This window comes from Mobula hypostoma, chromosome 14 (assembly GCF_963921235.1).
Source record: "Mobula hypostoma chromosome 14, sMobHyp1.1, whole genome shotgun sequence".
NCBI classification, from domain to species: Eukaryota; Metazoa; Chordata; class Chondrichthyes; order Myliobatiformes; family Myliobatidae; genus Mobula; species Mobula hypostoma.
The window spans coordinates 79,393,186-79,405,348 of record NC_086110.1 but is presented as its reverse complement, the minus strand read 5'-3'; the positions used below and the strand labels follow the sequence as shown (position 1 = coordinate 79,405,348).

The window sequence follows — 12,163 nt, the reverse complement described above, 5'->3', positions numbered from 1 at the left end:
GTCTTCCTTGCTGTCCACTACACCCCCAGTCTTGGTGTCATCTGCAAATTTGCTGATCCAGTTAACTACATTATCATCCAGATCATTGATATAGATGAAACCCAGCACCAATGCCTGCTAATCCCTGGTCACAGGCATCCTGTCAGAGAGGCAACCATCTACTACCACTTTCTGACTTCTTCCACAAAGCCAATGCCTAATCCAACTTACTACCTCATTTTGAATGCCAAGTGATTGAACTTTCCTGACCAACTTCCCATGCAGGATCTTGTCAAATGTTCATGCAGACAACATCCACTGCCTTGCCTTCATCATCTTTCCTGGTAACTTCCTCAAAAAACTCTATAAGATTGGTTAGACACAACCTACCACATACCACATACCATGACATACTGACAATCCCTAATCAGTCGCTATCTATCCAAATGCTCATTTATCCAGAACCTTGGAATACTTTTCAGTAACTTTCCCACCACTGGTGTCAGGCTCACTGACCTATAATTTCCTGGTTTAATTTTAGCGGCTTACTTAAACTTAAACTTGCTTAAACAACCATCAAATCAAAAAGAGCCCAAGCAGTTCGATCACTCATACCAACAATAAGAGAAAGACAACTCAGATTCCTAGGACACATCATGCGGAAAGATGAACTAGAAAAACTCATACTCTCTGGAAAGATCGAGGAGAGCAAACCTAGAGGAAGACCTCGGCTTACGTACATCAAAAGCATAGCCAGGCGGCGACACATCGAGGAAATGGAAGTCATCCAAAAAACGAAGGATATATCTATATGGAAAACCATGGTCACCAAAGTCCACATCGGATATGGTACCTAGACAGACAGACAGACTTAAACAACAGAACAACATTAGCTATCCTCCAATTCATTGATATCCCACCTGTCGCTAAAGATGATTTAAATATCTCCATTAGGGCCCTACAATTTCTGCACTTGCCTCCCACCAGGTCTGAGGGAACACCTTATCATGCCCTGGGTATCTGTCCACCCTAATTTGACAGCAAGCACCTCCTCTTTTGTAATCTGCATAGTGTCCATGACCTTGTTGCTGCTTTGCCTCACTTCTATACTCTGTGTCCATCTCCCGAGTAAATACAGAGGCAAAAAATAAATCCATTGAAGAGCTTCCCCCATCTCTTTTGGCTTTACACATACATTGCCATACTGATCATCCAGAGGACATACTTCGTCCCTTGCAACTCTTTTGCTCTTAGAAGGAGAATCTCTTCTCCTTCACCTTGTCTGCTAGAGCAACCACATGCCTTCTCTTAGCCCTCCTGATTTCTTTCTTTAAGTGTTCTCTTTTACTCCATAAGCACCTCATTTGTTCCTATCTGCCTATACCTGCAATGCACATCCTTTTTTTTTTCTTAACCAGGGCCTCAATATCTTACAAGAATCAAGGTTCCCTAAATCTGTTATTCTTGCCTTTTTATTCTGACAGGCACATGCAAGCTTTCAAAATTACACTTTTGAAGATCTCCTACTTGCCAAGTACATCTTTGCCAGGAAACAGCCTGTCCTATTCCACACTTTCCAGATCCTTTCTCATATCATCAAAATTGGCCTTTCTCCAATTTAACATCTCAACCCAAGGAGCAGACCTATACCATCTTTTTCCATAATTACCTTGAAACAAATTGTATTCTGGTCACTAGATGCAAAGTGTTTCCCTACACAGACTTCTATTAACTGCTCTGTCCTAACAGCAGATCAAGTATTGCACAATTTTGCATTGGGACTTTTATATACTGATTAAGGAAACTTTCCTGAACACATTTGACAAACTCTATACCTTTTAGTCCTTTTATAGTATGGAGTCCCAGTCAATATGTGCAAAGTTAAGCTCATCAACTATCACAATCTTTTGTTTCTTGCAACAGTCTAAGATCTATTTTCATATTTGTTCCTCTAAATCCCACAGACTGTTGGGTGGTCTATAATATAACCCCATTAACATGGTCATACCTTTCTTATCCCTCAGTTCCACCCATAAAGCTCCACCAGTTGAGTTCTCCAGTCTATCCTGACTGCACACTGCTGTGATCTTTCCCTGACCAGCAATGCCACCCTTCCCCTGTCCTGACGAAGGGTTCCGGCCCAAAACGTCGACCGATCTTTTCCACAGATGCTGCCCGGCCTGCTGATTTCCTCCAGTGTGTTGTGAGTGTTACCCTTACCTGTTTAATTCCTCCTGCTCTGTCACATCTAAAACAACGAAACCCCAGAAAACCCAGCTGCCAGTCCTTCCCTCCTGCAACCAAGTTTCACTGACGCCTACAATATTATAATTCCAGGTGCTGGTCCATGCCCTGAGCTCATCTGCCTTTCCTACAATACTTCTTACATTGAAATATACACAACTCAGAATATTAGTCCCATCCTGCTCAACTTTTTGGTTCCTGACTTTGTCTGGGGTCTGAACAACATCTGTCTCCACACCACTCCAATATCTGTTCTGGTACTCTTGTTCTCATCTCCCTGCAGCTCTAGTTTAAACACACACCCTGTGCAGCACTGTTCCTTCCCACTAGGAAATTAGTCCCCTTTCAGTTCAGGTCCAAACTGTCTCTTCTGTACAGGTCCCACCTTCCCTGGAAGAGAGCCCAATGATCCAAAAATCTTATGCCCTCTCTCTCACTCCAACTCCTTAGCCATGTGTTAAGCTGTATGATCTTCCATATTCTGGCCTCACTAGCACGTGGCATGGGTAGCAATCCTGAGATGACGACCTTGGAGATCCTGTCCTTTAACTTAGCACCTAACTCCCTGAATTCCCTTTGCAGAAGCTCGTCACTTTTCCTGCCTATGTCATTGGTACCTACATGGACCACAACCTCTGGCTACTCACCCTTCCACTTAAGAATGCTGAGGACTCGATCCAAGGTGCCTCAGACCCTGGCGTCCAGGAGGCAACATACTTTTCGTCCACAGAGCTTCCTTTCTGTTCACTGAACTAATGAATCCCCTATCACTACAATATCAAAAGTGTTGTTGGAGGGGATTGGCCGCAGGGGTACTCTGCACTGGCTGTCTAATCCCATTCACCCTCTTGACCAATGCCAAGTTTCCTGAATCCTACCTCCCTATATGTGCTACCTCGCCTACCGAATGATCTGGAGTTCATCCATTTATACTTCATACTTTATTGTCGCCAAACAATTGATACTAGAACGTACAATCATCACAGCAATATTTGATTCTGTGCTTCGCACTCCCTGGAGTACAAATCGATAGTAAATATTAAAAATTTAAATTATAAATCATAAATAGAAAATAGAAAATGGAAAGTAAGGTAGTGAAAAAAAAAACTGAGAGGCAGGTCCGGATATTTGGAGGGTACGGCCCAGATCTGGGTCAGGATCCGTTCAGCAGTCTTATCACAGTTGGAAAGAAGCTGTTCCCAAATCTGGCCGTACGAGTCTTCAAGCTCCTGAGCCTTCTCCCAGAGGGAAGAGGGACGAAAAGTGTGTTGGCTGGGTGGATCATGTCCTTGATTATCCTGGCAGCACTGCTCCGACAGTGTGCAGTATAGAGTGAGTCCACGGACGGAAGGTTGGTCTGTGTGATGTGCTGCGCTGTGTTCACGATCTTCTGCAGCTTCTTTCGGTCTTGGACAGGACAACTTCCATACCAGGTTCTGATGCACCCTAGAAGAATGCTTTCTACGGTGCATCTATAAAAATTAGTGCGGGTCCAGCTCCAACCCCTTAATGCAGAGTGTTGAAGCTGCAGCTGGATGCACTTCCTGCAGATAAAGTCATAGGGGCCCTGGAGGTCTCCCTGCCTTCTCACAAACCACAAGAGCAGCATTCAAAGGAGATACTTCTATAGATTCACAGTGAAGAGTACCCTTACTGGCTGCATCACAGGCTGGTATGGAAACACCAATATCAAAGAACTGAAAAGACTACAGAAAGTGGTGATAAAGCTGAGTCCATCACGGGCATAGCCTTCCTCACCACTGAAAAGAGTACTATCCAAACCATTTAAACTGCCCACTCCCATCGACCTCCATACCCCTACCATCCATGTACTATCCAAACTTCTCTTCAATGTGGAAATCGAGCTTGCATGCACCACTTGTGCTGGCAGCTCATCCAAATACTCTCACTACCCTTTGAGTAAAGATGTTTCCTCCCATGTTCCCCTTAAACTTTTCACCTTTCACCCTTAACCCATGACCTCTGGTTGTAGTCCCACCCAACCTCAATGAAAAAGCCTGCTTGCATTTACCCCATCTATACTCCTCATAATTTTGTACACCTCTATCAAATCTCCTCAATTCTCTACACTCCAAAGAATAAAGTCCTAACCTATTCAATCTTTCTGGATAACTCAGATCCTCCAAACTGGGCAACATCCTTGTAAATTTTCCCTGCACTCTTTCAACCATATAGACATCTTTCCTGCAAGTAGGTGACCGAAAATGCACACAATTCTCCAAATTAGGCCTAATCAATTGTACTTCCGGCAAATGCCTGTAAGAAAATGAATCTTAAGATAGCATGAAAAATTACAAGGGGACCTTGATCAGCTGGGTAGCTCAGCTAAGGGTTGGCAAATGGATTTCAATTCAGATAAATGTGAGATATTGCATTTTGGGACATCAAACCAAGGTGACCACGTGCAGGCTGATGGTCAGCACAGAAAGAATGGGCCGAATGGCCTGATTCCCTGCTGTTTCAGGTTCTGTAACAAGCTGTATACGGGTGGCTGCCCACGGGGAGAGCTGTATACTGGTTAGGGTTACCAGCCACATACCTTTGAATGCCAGCATTCCCCATGTGCTGCCCGTCACCCACCTGTATGTAATCCACATTAACAACATCTCATTCACCCACCTGTATGTAATCCACAGAGTCTCCCAGGGCAGCAAAGGCTGTGTACATCACCTCCCGCTTCCCTCCCCACATCTGCATAATGCAGGAGAACGTGGACTGGCTGACGATTTGCTGCACCCTGCTCTTGCCCTCGTTGTGGGTGAATGTGGTCTCTCCAGGCCCCTCCTGGTGGTAGTTACTCTGCCAGATATAGGAGGCGGTATTCTCGGCACCCATCAGCTCATTGAATATCTCCAGCATGTAAATGTCCTCCTCCTGGTTTCCGTCAATGACCATCACCACCTTCAGGTTGGGGTAGGCGATGCGCTTCACAGACACCAGGCACTTTCTCAGGTAGTCAGGGTCTTCCTGGTACGCCGCTATGCAGAGAGCCACTGACTTGGTGAATTTGATAGGTCGGTTCTCTTTCCTGACTCTTCGGTGCTCCAGGAAGGCGAAGAAACTTTGGATGAAGAGATGGAGAGTGAGAAAGGCCCCATAGAGCCCAAAGGACAGGTGGTAATGCTCCGTGTAGCCGAACTGATAACCTTTCACATAGGTACAGGTGATGGCGCCCAGAATGGACAGAGCAAACAAGGTGCTGGCTGTGATCCGGACTGCAGAGTAGACTCGCTCTCTGGACATTTTCTGTAACAGGAAGCAGAAGGACAATTGAAGGAGTTGGGAAATTACTTCAAAAGGTGGATCTCAGGGTAGTGATCTCAGGATCACACGCTGGTGAGGACGGCAGCGGGGTGGGGCATGAGACCAGCCGAATGCAGTGAAGAGATAATGCAGGAAGTGATGACAAAGACATGGTGGCAAGGTGAAACCTGACAATTTATTATCGAGGGGTATTTGAGTTTCAGGAAGGACAGGCAGGGAGGAAAGGGAGTTGGGTAGCACAGAGGGATGACTGTTTGGGTGGAGATTAAACTTAGCAAAGGAAGGAGAACAATTAGCAGGTCAGGCAGCATCTGTGGAGGAAAAGCAGGGAACGAAGTCGTGGCGATGGGTGGGCCAACGGGACTTCCTCTGATTGACTGGGATTTGATGACAGTGTGACAATGGGTGGACAGTTAAATCACATTGTGCTGGGGAATGTACTCAGTGAATACAAACAAACTAAAAGGACAGGCAAAGATCTTGGTACTCGCACAAGGAGTAATGAAGATTGTGCTGGATCTCACTGTAACAGTGTGGGAGGTCACAGAGCAATAGTGGGATAGGGACCGTAGTGGGATAGGGACTATAGTGGGATAGGGACCATAGTGGGATAGAGACCGTAGTGGGATAGGGACTATAGTGAGATAGGGACCGTAGTGGGATAGAGACCGTAGTGGGATAGGGACCGTAGTGGGATAGGGACCGTAGTGGGATAGGGACTGTAGTGGGATAGAGACTGTAGTGGGATAGGGACCGTAGTGGGATAGAGACTGTAGTGGGATAGGGACCGTAGTGGGATAGAGACTGTAGTGGGATAGAGACTGTAGTGGAAAGTGGCAGCTCAGGAACACTCCTGTGGGCCAAACGCACATCATAGAGTTGTACAGTGTGGGGGAGCATGCCTTATGTAAACAGGTTGAGTGAACTCGGCCTTTTCTCCTTGGAGCGAAGGAGGATGAGAGGTGACCTGATAGAGGTGTATAAGATGATGAGAGGCAATGATCATGTGGATAGTCAGAGGCTTTTCCCAGGGCTGAAATGGCTAGCACAAGAGGGCATAGTTTTAAGGTGCTGGGGAGTAGGTACAGAGGAGATGTCAGGGGTAAGTTTTTTACTCAGAGAGTGGTGAGTGTGTGGAATGGGCTGCCGGTGACGGTGCTGGAGGCAGATACGATAGGGTCTTTTAAGAGACTCCTGGACAGGTACATGGAGCTCAGAAAAATGGGCTATGGGTAAGCCTAGGTAGTTTCTAAAGTAAGGACATGTTTAGGACAGCTTTGCGGGCCGAAGGGCCTGTGTTGTGCTGTGGGCTTTCTATGTTTCTATGAAACAAACCCTTTGGCTCAAATGGTCCATGCTGACCAAGTTCCCTTATAAGTTCGTCCCATTTTTGTATGTTTGACCATATCCCTCTACACCAGGGAGTTCCCAAGCAGGAGTCCATGGACCCCTTGCTTAATGAGATTGGTCCATGGCATAAAAAATGTTGGGAACCCCAGCTCCAAAGCAGAAAGCTGTTGATTAGACAATCGAGATTTGAATAGCTCAGACTCAGCAGAAAGCAGCTGATTGGGCCATCGAGGTCAGGTGACCAAGCAGTTTGAAAAGCTCAAACAAATAAATAGAGGGGTAGCTCAAGCGGAGCGGCCAGTGCGTGAGTGGGCCAGTGAAGGAGTGGAGCTTTGAAGCTTTGACTTGAGAGGCTTCGATGAGAAGAGGCGGAGGACGAACTTGCTCCCAGTTAGTTTTTACAATGCCTCCTGAGATGGCGATGTGCCTCTCATGTGAGATGTGGCAGTCTTGGGGGAACTCCCCTCTCCCGCAGAGTCACATCTGCCAGAAGTGCATGCGGCTGGGCGATCTGGAAGACCGTGTAAGGAATCTGGAGCAGCAGCTGGATGACCTTTGACTCATAAGGGAGAATGAGGCAGTCATAGATGAGAGCTACAGGGAGGTAGTCACACCTAGGCTGTCGGAAGCAGGTCGTTGGGTGACAGTCAGAGGGGGGAAAGCGAAGGTGAGCAGACAGGTGGTGCAGAGCACCCCTGTAGCCATTCCCCTGAATAATAAGTTTACCGCCCTGGATACTGTTGGCGGGGACGACCAAACAAGTGTGAGCCACGGTGGCAGGGCCTTCGGCACTGAGTCTGACCCTGTGGTGCAGAAGGGTGGGACGGAGAAGAGGAGAGCTGTCGTCATTGGAGACTCTATAGTCAGGGGAGCAGACAGGAGATTTTGTGGACGTGAGAAGGACACCCGCATAGTTTGTTGCCTCCTGGGTGCCAGGGTCCGGGATGTCTCTGATCGGGTGCACGACATGAGAGGGAAAGCAAACAGAAGTCGTAATACATGTTGGGACCAACTACATAGGCAGGAAGAGGAATGAGGTCCTGAAGTGTGAGTTTCGGGAACTAGGCAGAAGGCCGAAGAACAGGACCTCAAAGGTGGCGTTCTCAGGATTGCTGCCAGTGCTATGTGACAGTGATGGTAAGAATTGGAGGAGATGGCAATTGAATGTGTGGCTGAGGAGTTGGTGCAGGGAGCAGGGTTTTAGATTTCTAGATCATTGGGATCTCTTCTGGGGAAGGTGGGACCTGTACAGATTGGATGGGTTGCACCTGAACTCGAGCCAGTAGGTTTGCTAGCATGGTTCGGGAGGGTTTAAACTAATTTGCGAGGGGAATGGGACCCAGAGCAATAGAGCAGTGGAAGAAGTGCATGGAGTAAAGCCAGATCTAACATATAGAGAGGCTTTGAGGAAAGAGAAGCAGAGTAAACGGTGTAAAGGTAGTGAGGTAGAAGGGCTAAAGTGTGTGTACTTCAATGCAAGAAGCATCAGGAACAAAGGTGATGAACTGAGAGCTTGGATACATACATGGAATTATGACGTAGCGGCCATTACAGAGAATTGGCTGACACGAGGGCAGGAATGGATTCTCAATATTCCTGGATTTCAGTGCTTTAAAAGGGATAGAGAGGGGGGGAAAGGGGAGGAGGGGTGGCATTACTGGTCAGGGATACTATTACAGCTACAGAAAGGGTGGGTAATGTAGCAGGATCCTCTTTTGAGTCAGTATGGGTAGAAGTTAGGAACAGGAAGGGAGCAGTTACTCTATTGGGAGTATTCTATAGGCCCCCTGGTAGCAGCAGAGATACAGAGGAGCAGATTGGGAGGATGGATTCCTGTCACAGTATGTGGACAGGTCGACTAGGGGGGATGCCATACTAGATCTAGTACTAGGTACTAGGCTCTCACCTGTGGCTCCCCAAAGCTGTTTGCATGCGACAGCGGCCACACCCCGGGCAATGGCTTCGACAAGCCGGCTAAACCAGGTGAGGGTAGCCGACGGGTCTCAAACCCTCGGTGAGATAGGGAGTTGTCTATCCCAGCATGTGAAGACAGACTCCGGCGGATTGAGCGGACGAGACCAATGGAAGGTCCAACGGTCAAGAAGGCGGTCTCTGCAAGCGTCGTGGAACGTGTAGAGCAGGACAAGACACAGAAGACGTCCTGGTTATCCACTGCACCTAGTCCCATCTCCAGCCGTCTAGACTCTGTCTTGCCACTGGACCCAGATGGGAATTGGGAAGAGAGAGTGAGGCTGTCGCTGCGCAACTCTCCCTCACTTAAATCCAAATCACGCGCTAGTCTCGACACTATCATAATGGTGTCGAGGTCCTCATCGATGTCAATGATGGATGAACAACCAACCAGTACTAGGTAATGAACCGGGTCAGGTCACAGATCTCTCAGTGGGTGAGCGTCTGGGGGACAGTGACCACCGCTCCCTGGCCTTTAGCATTATTATGGAAAAGGATAGAATCAGAAAGGGCAGGAAAATTTTTAATTGGGGAAGGGCAAATTATGAGGCTATAAGGCTAGAACTTGCGGGTGTGAATTGGGTTGATGTTTTTGCAGGGAAATGTACTATGGACATGTGGTCAATGTTTAGGGATCTCTTGCAGGATGTTAGGGATAAATTTGTTCCCGTGAGGAAGATAAAGAATGGTAGGGTGAAGGAACCATGGGTGACAAGTGAGGTGGAGAATCTAGTCAGGTGGAAGAAGGCAGCATACATGAGGTTTAGGAAGCAAGGATCAGATGGGTCTATTGAGGAATATAGGGAAGCAAGAAAGGAGCTTTAGAAGGGGCAGAGAAGAGCAAGAAGGGGGCATGAGAAGGCCTTGGCGAGTAGGGTAAAGGAAAAACCCAAGGCATTCTTCAATTATGTGAAGAACAAAAGGATGACAGGAGTGAAGGTAGGACCGATTAGAGATAAAGGTGGAAAGATGTGCCTGGAGGCTGTGGAAGTGAGCGAGGTCCTCAATGAATATTTCTCTTCGGTATTCACCAATGAGAGGGAACTTGATGACGGTGAGGACAATATGAGTGAGGTTGATGTTCTGGAGCATGTTGATAATAAGGGACAGGAGGTGTTGGAGTTGTTAAAATACATTAGGACGGATAAGTCCCTGGGGCCTGATGGAATATTCCCCAGGCTGCTCCATGAGGCAAGGGAAGAGATTGCTGAGCCTCTGGCTAGGATCTTTATGTCCTCGTTGTCCACGGGAATGGTACTGGAGGATTGGAGGGAGGCAAATGTTGTTCCTTTGTTCAAAAAAGGTAGTAGGGATAGTCCGGGTAATTATAGACCAGTGAGCCTTACGTCTGTGGTGGGAAAGCTGTAGGAAAAGATTCTTAGAGATAAGATCTATGGGCATTTAGAGAATCATGGTCTGATCAGGGACAGTCAGCATGGCTTTGTGAAGGGCAGATCGTGTCTAACAAGCCTGATAGAGTTCTTTGAGGAGGTGACCAGGCATATAGATGAGGGTAGTGCAGTGGATGTGATCTATATGGATTTTAGTAAGGCATTTGATAAGGTTCCACACAGTAGGCTTATTCAGAAAGTTAGAAGGCATGGGATCCAGGGAAGTTTGGCCAGGTGGATTCAGAATTGGCTTGCCTGCAGAAAGCAGAGGGTCGTGGTAGAGGGAGTACATTCAGATTGGAGGATTGTAACTAGTGGTGTCCCACAAGGATCGGTTGTGGGACCTCTACTTTTCGTGATTTTTATTAATGACCTGGATGTGGGGGTAGAAGGGTGGGTTAGCAAGTTTGCAGATGACACAAAGGTTGGTGGTGTTGTAGATAGTGTAGGGGATTGTCAAAGATTGCAGAGAGACATCGATAGGATGCAGAATTGGGCTGAGAAGTGGCAGATGGAGTTCAACCCGGAGAAGTGTGAGGTGGTACACTTTGGAAGGACAAACTCTAAGGCAGAGTACAAATTAAATGTCAGGATACTTGGTAATGTGGAGAAGCAGAGGGATCTGGGGGTACATGTCCACAGATCCCTGAAAGTTGCCTCACAGGTAGATAGGGAAGTTAAGAAAGCTTATGGGGTGTTAGCTTTCATAAGTCATGGAATAGATTTTAAGAGTTGCAAGGTAATGATGCAGCTCTATAAAACTCGGATTAGATCACACTTGGAGTACTGTGTCCAGTTCTGGTTGCCTCACTATAGGAAGGATGTGGAAGCATTGGAAAGGGTACAAAGGAGATTTACCTGGATGCTGCCTGATTTAGAGAGTATGCATTATGATCAGAGATTAAGGGAGCTAGGGCTTTACTCTTTGGAGAGAAGGAGGATGAGAGGAGACATGATAGAGGTGTACAAGATAATAAGAGGAATAGATAGAGTGGATAGCCAGCGCCTCATCCCCAGGGCACTCAATACAAGAGGACATGGTTTTAAGCAAGGGATGGGACATTCAAGGGGGATATTAGAGGAAGGGTTTTTACTCAGAGAGTGGTTTGTATGTGGAATGTGGTGGAGGCAGATACACTTGTGAAGTTTAAGAGACTACTAGATAGGTATATGGAGGAATTGAAGGTGGGGAGTTATGTGGGAGGCAGGGTTTGAGGGTCAGCACAACATTTTGGGCTGAAGGGCCTGTACTGTGCTGTTCTATTCTATATTCTATATTCAAAGCATGTATCTGTCCAATGTTGTTGATCTGGTCTTGGTTATTAAATCCACTTCTGCAATCTCGTACACAGCTACAGAATGGTACAATGAGGTTGCTCACTGGAGCTGATACAAAGTGGAAGTGATAACACCTACTAGCAACACAATGGTGACCAGAAAATAGGGAAAATCACCTCATAGTAAATAAGAAACTTCACTAAGATTGGTCTTCAATAGATTCAAGTTACAAAGCACAAACAACATTTACTGATTTTCCCAGTAAGAGCACCCTTGCCTAAAGAGTCCTCAATTGTCCCTTCATTCCCGACCTGACATTTCTCACACTCCTGGAAGGCCCACCTCAGATGCAGCAAGTCAGGTGACAATCCTGAGTGTACAGTATTAACATTAAAGGTGGTCAGAATGCCCTGTTATTCTCTGGTCAATATTTTGTCCACGATGTTAGTGAAGTAATGGTCAGCACACGAGACAGGTGCTTGTGACGCCTTTCCACAGCTGAGGAAGGTGAAACTTTCAAACTAGCCAAGTACCTGAGTTGTGCTGGGAGGGAGGCATCACATCGTTGACCCAGAGGGCATCAGACCACCCTGTCATTTCTTCCTTCTCAAGTGGATAATCCCTGCAAATTAATCCAGCCATTTCCATCTGTCTCATAAGTAACT

The 12,163-nt window shown here is 46.8% G+C and overlaps 1 protein-coding gene across 1 annotated transcript in view; it reads right to left on the bottom strand.

Annotated features, from left to right (window-relative positions):
- The window catches only part of has3 (hyaluronan synthase 3), a 48,020-nt gene that overhangs the window by 33,849 nt on the left and 2,008 nt on the right, over nucleotides 1-12,163 (bottom strand). The window contains exon 2 of the mRNA XM_063067334.1: nucleotides 4,864-5,490. Within this exon, the coding sequence (XP_062923404.1) occupies nucleotides 4,864-5,487 (624 nt within the window). The 5' untranslated portion in view covers nucleotides 5,488-5,490. The remainder of the gene's footprint in view (nucleotides 1-4,863; nucleotides 5,491-12,163) is intronic.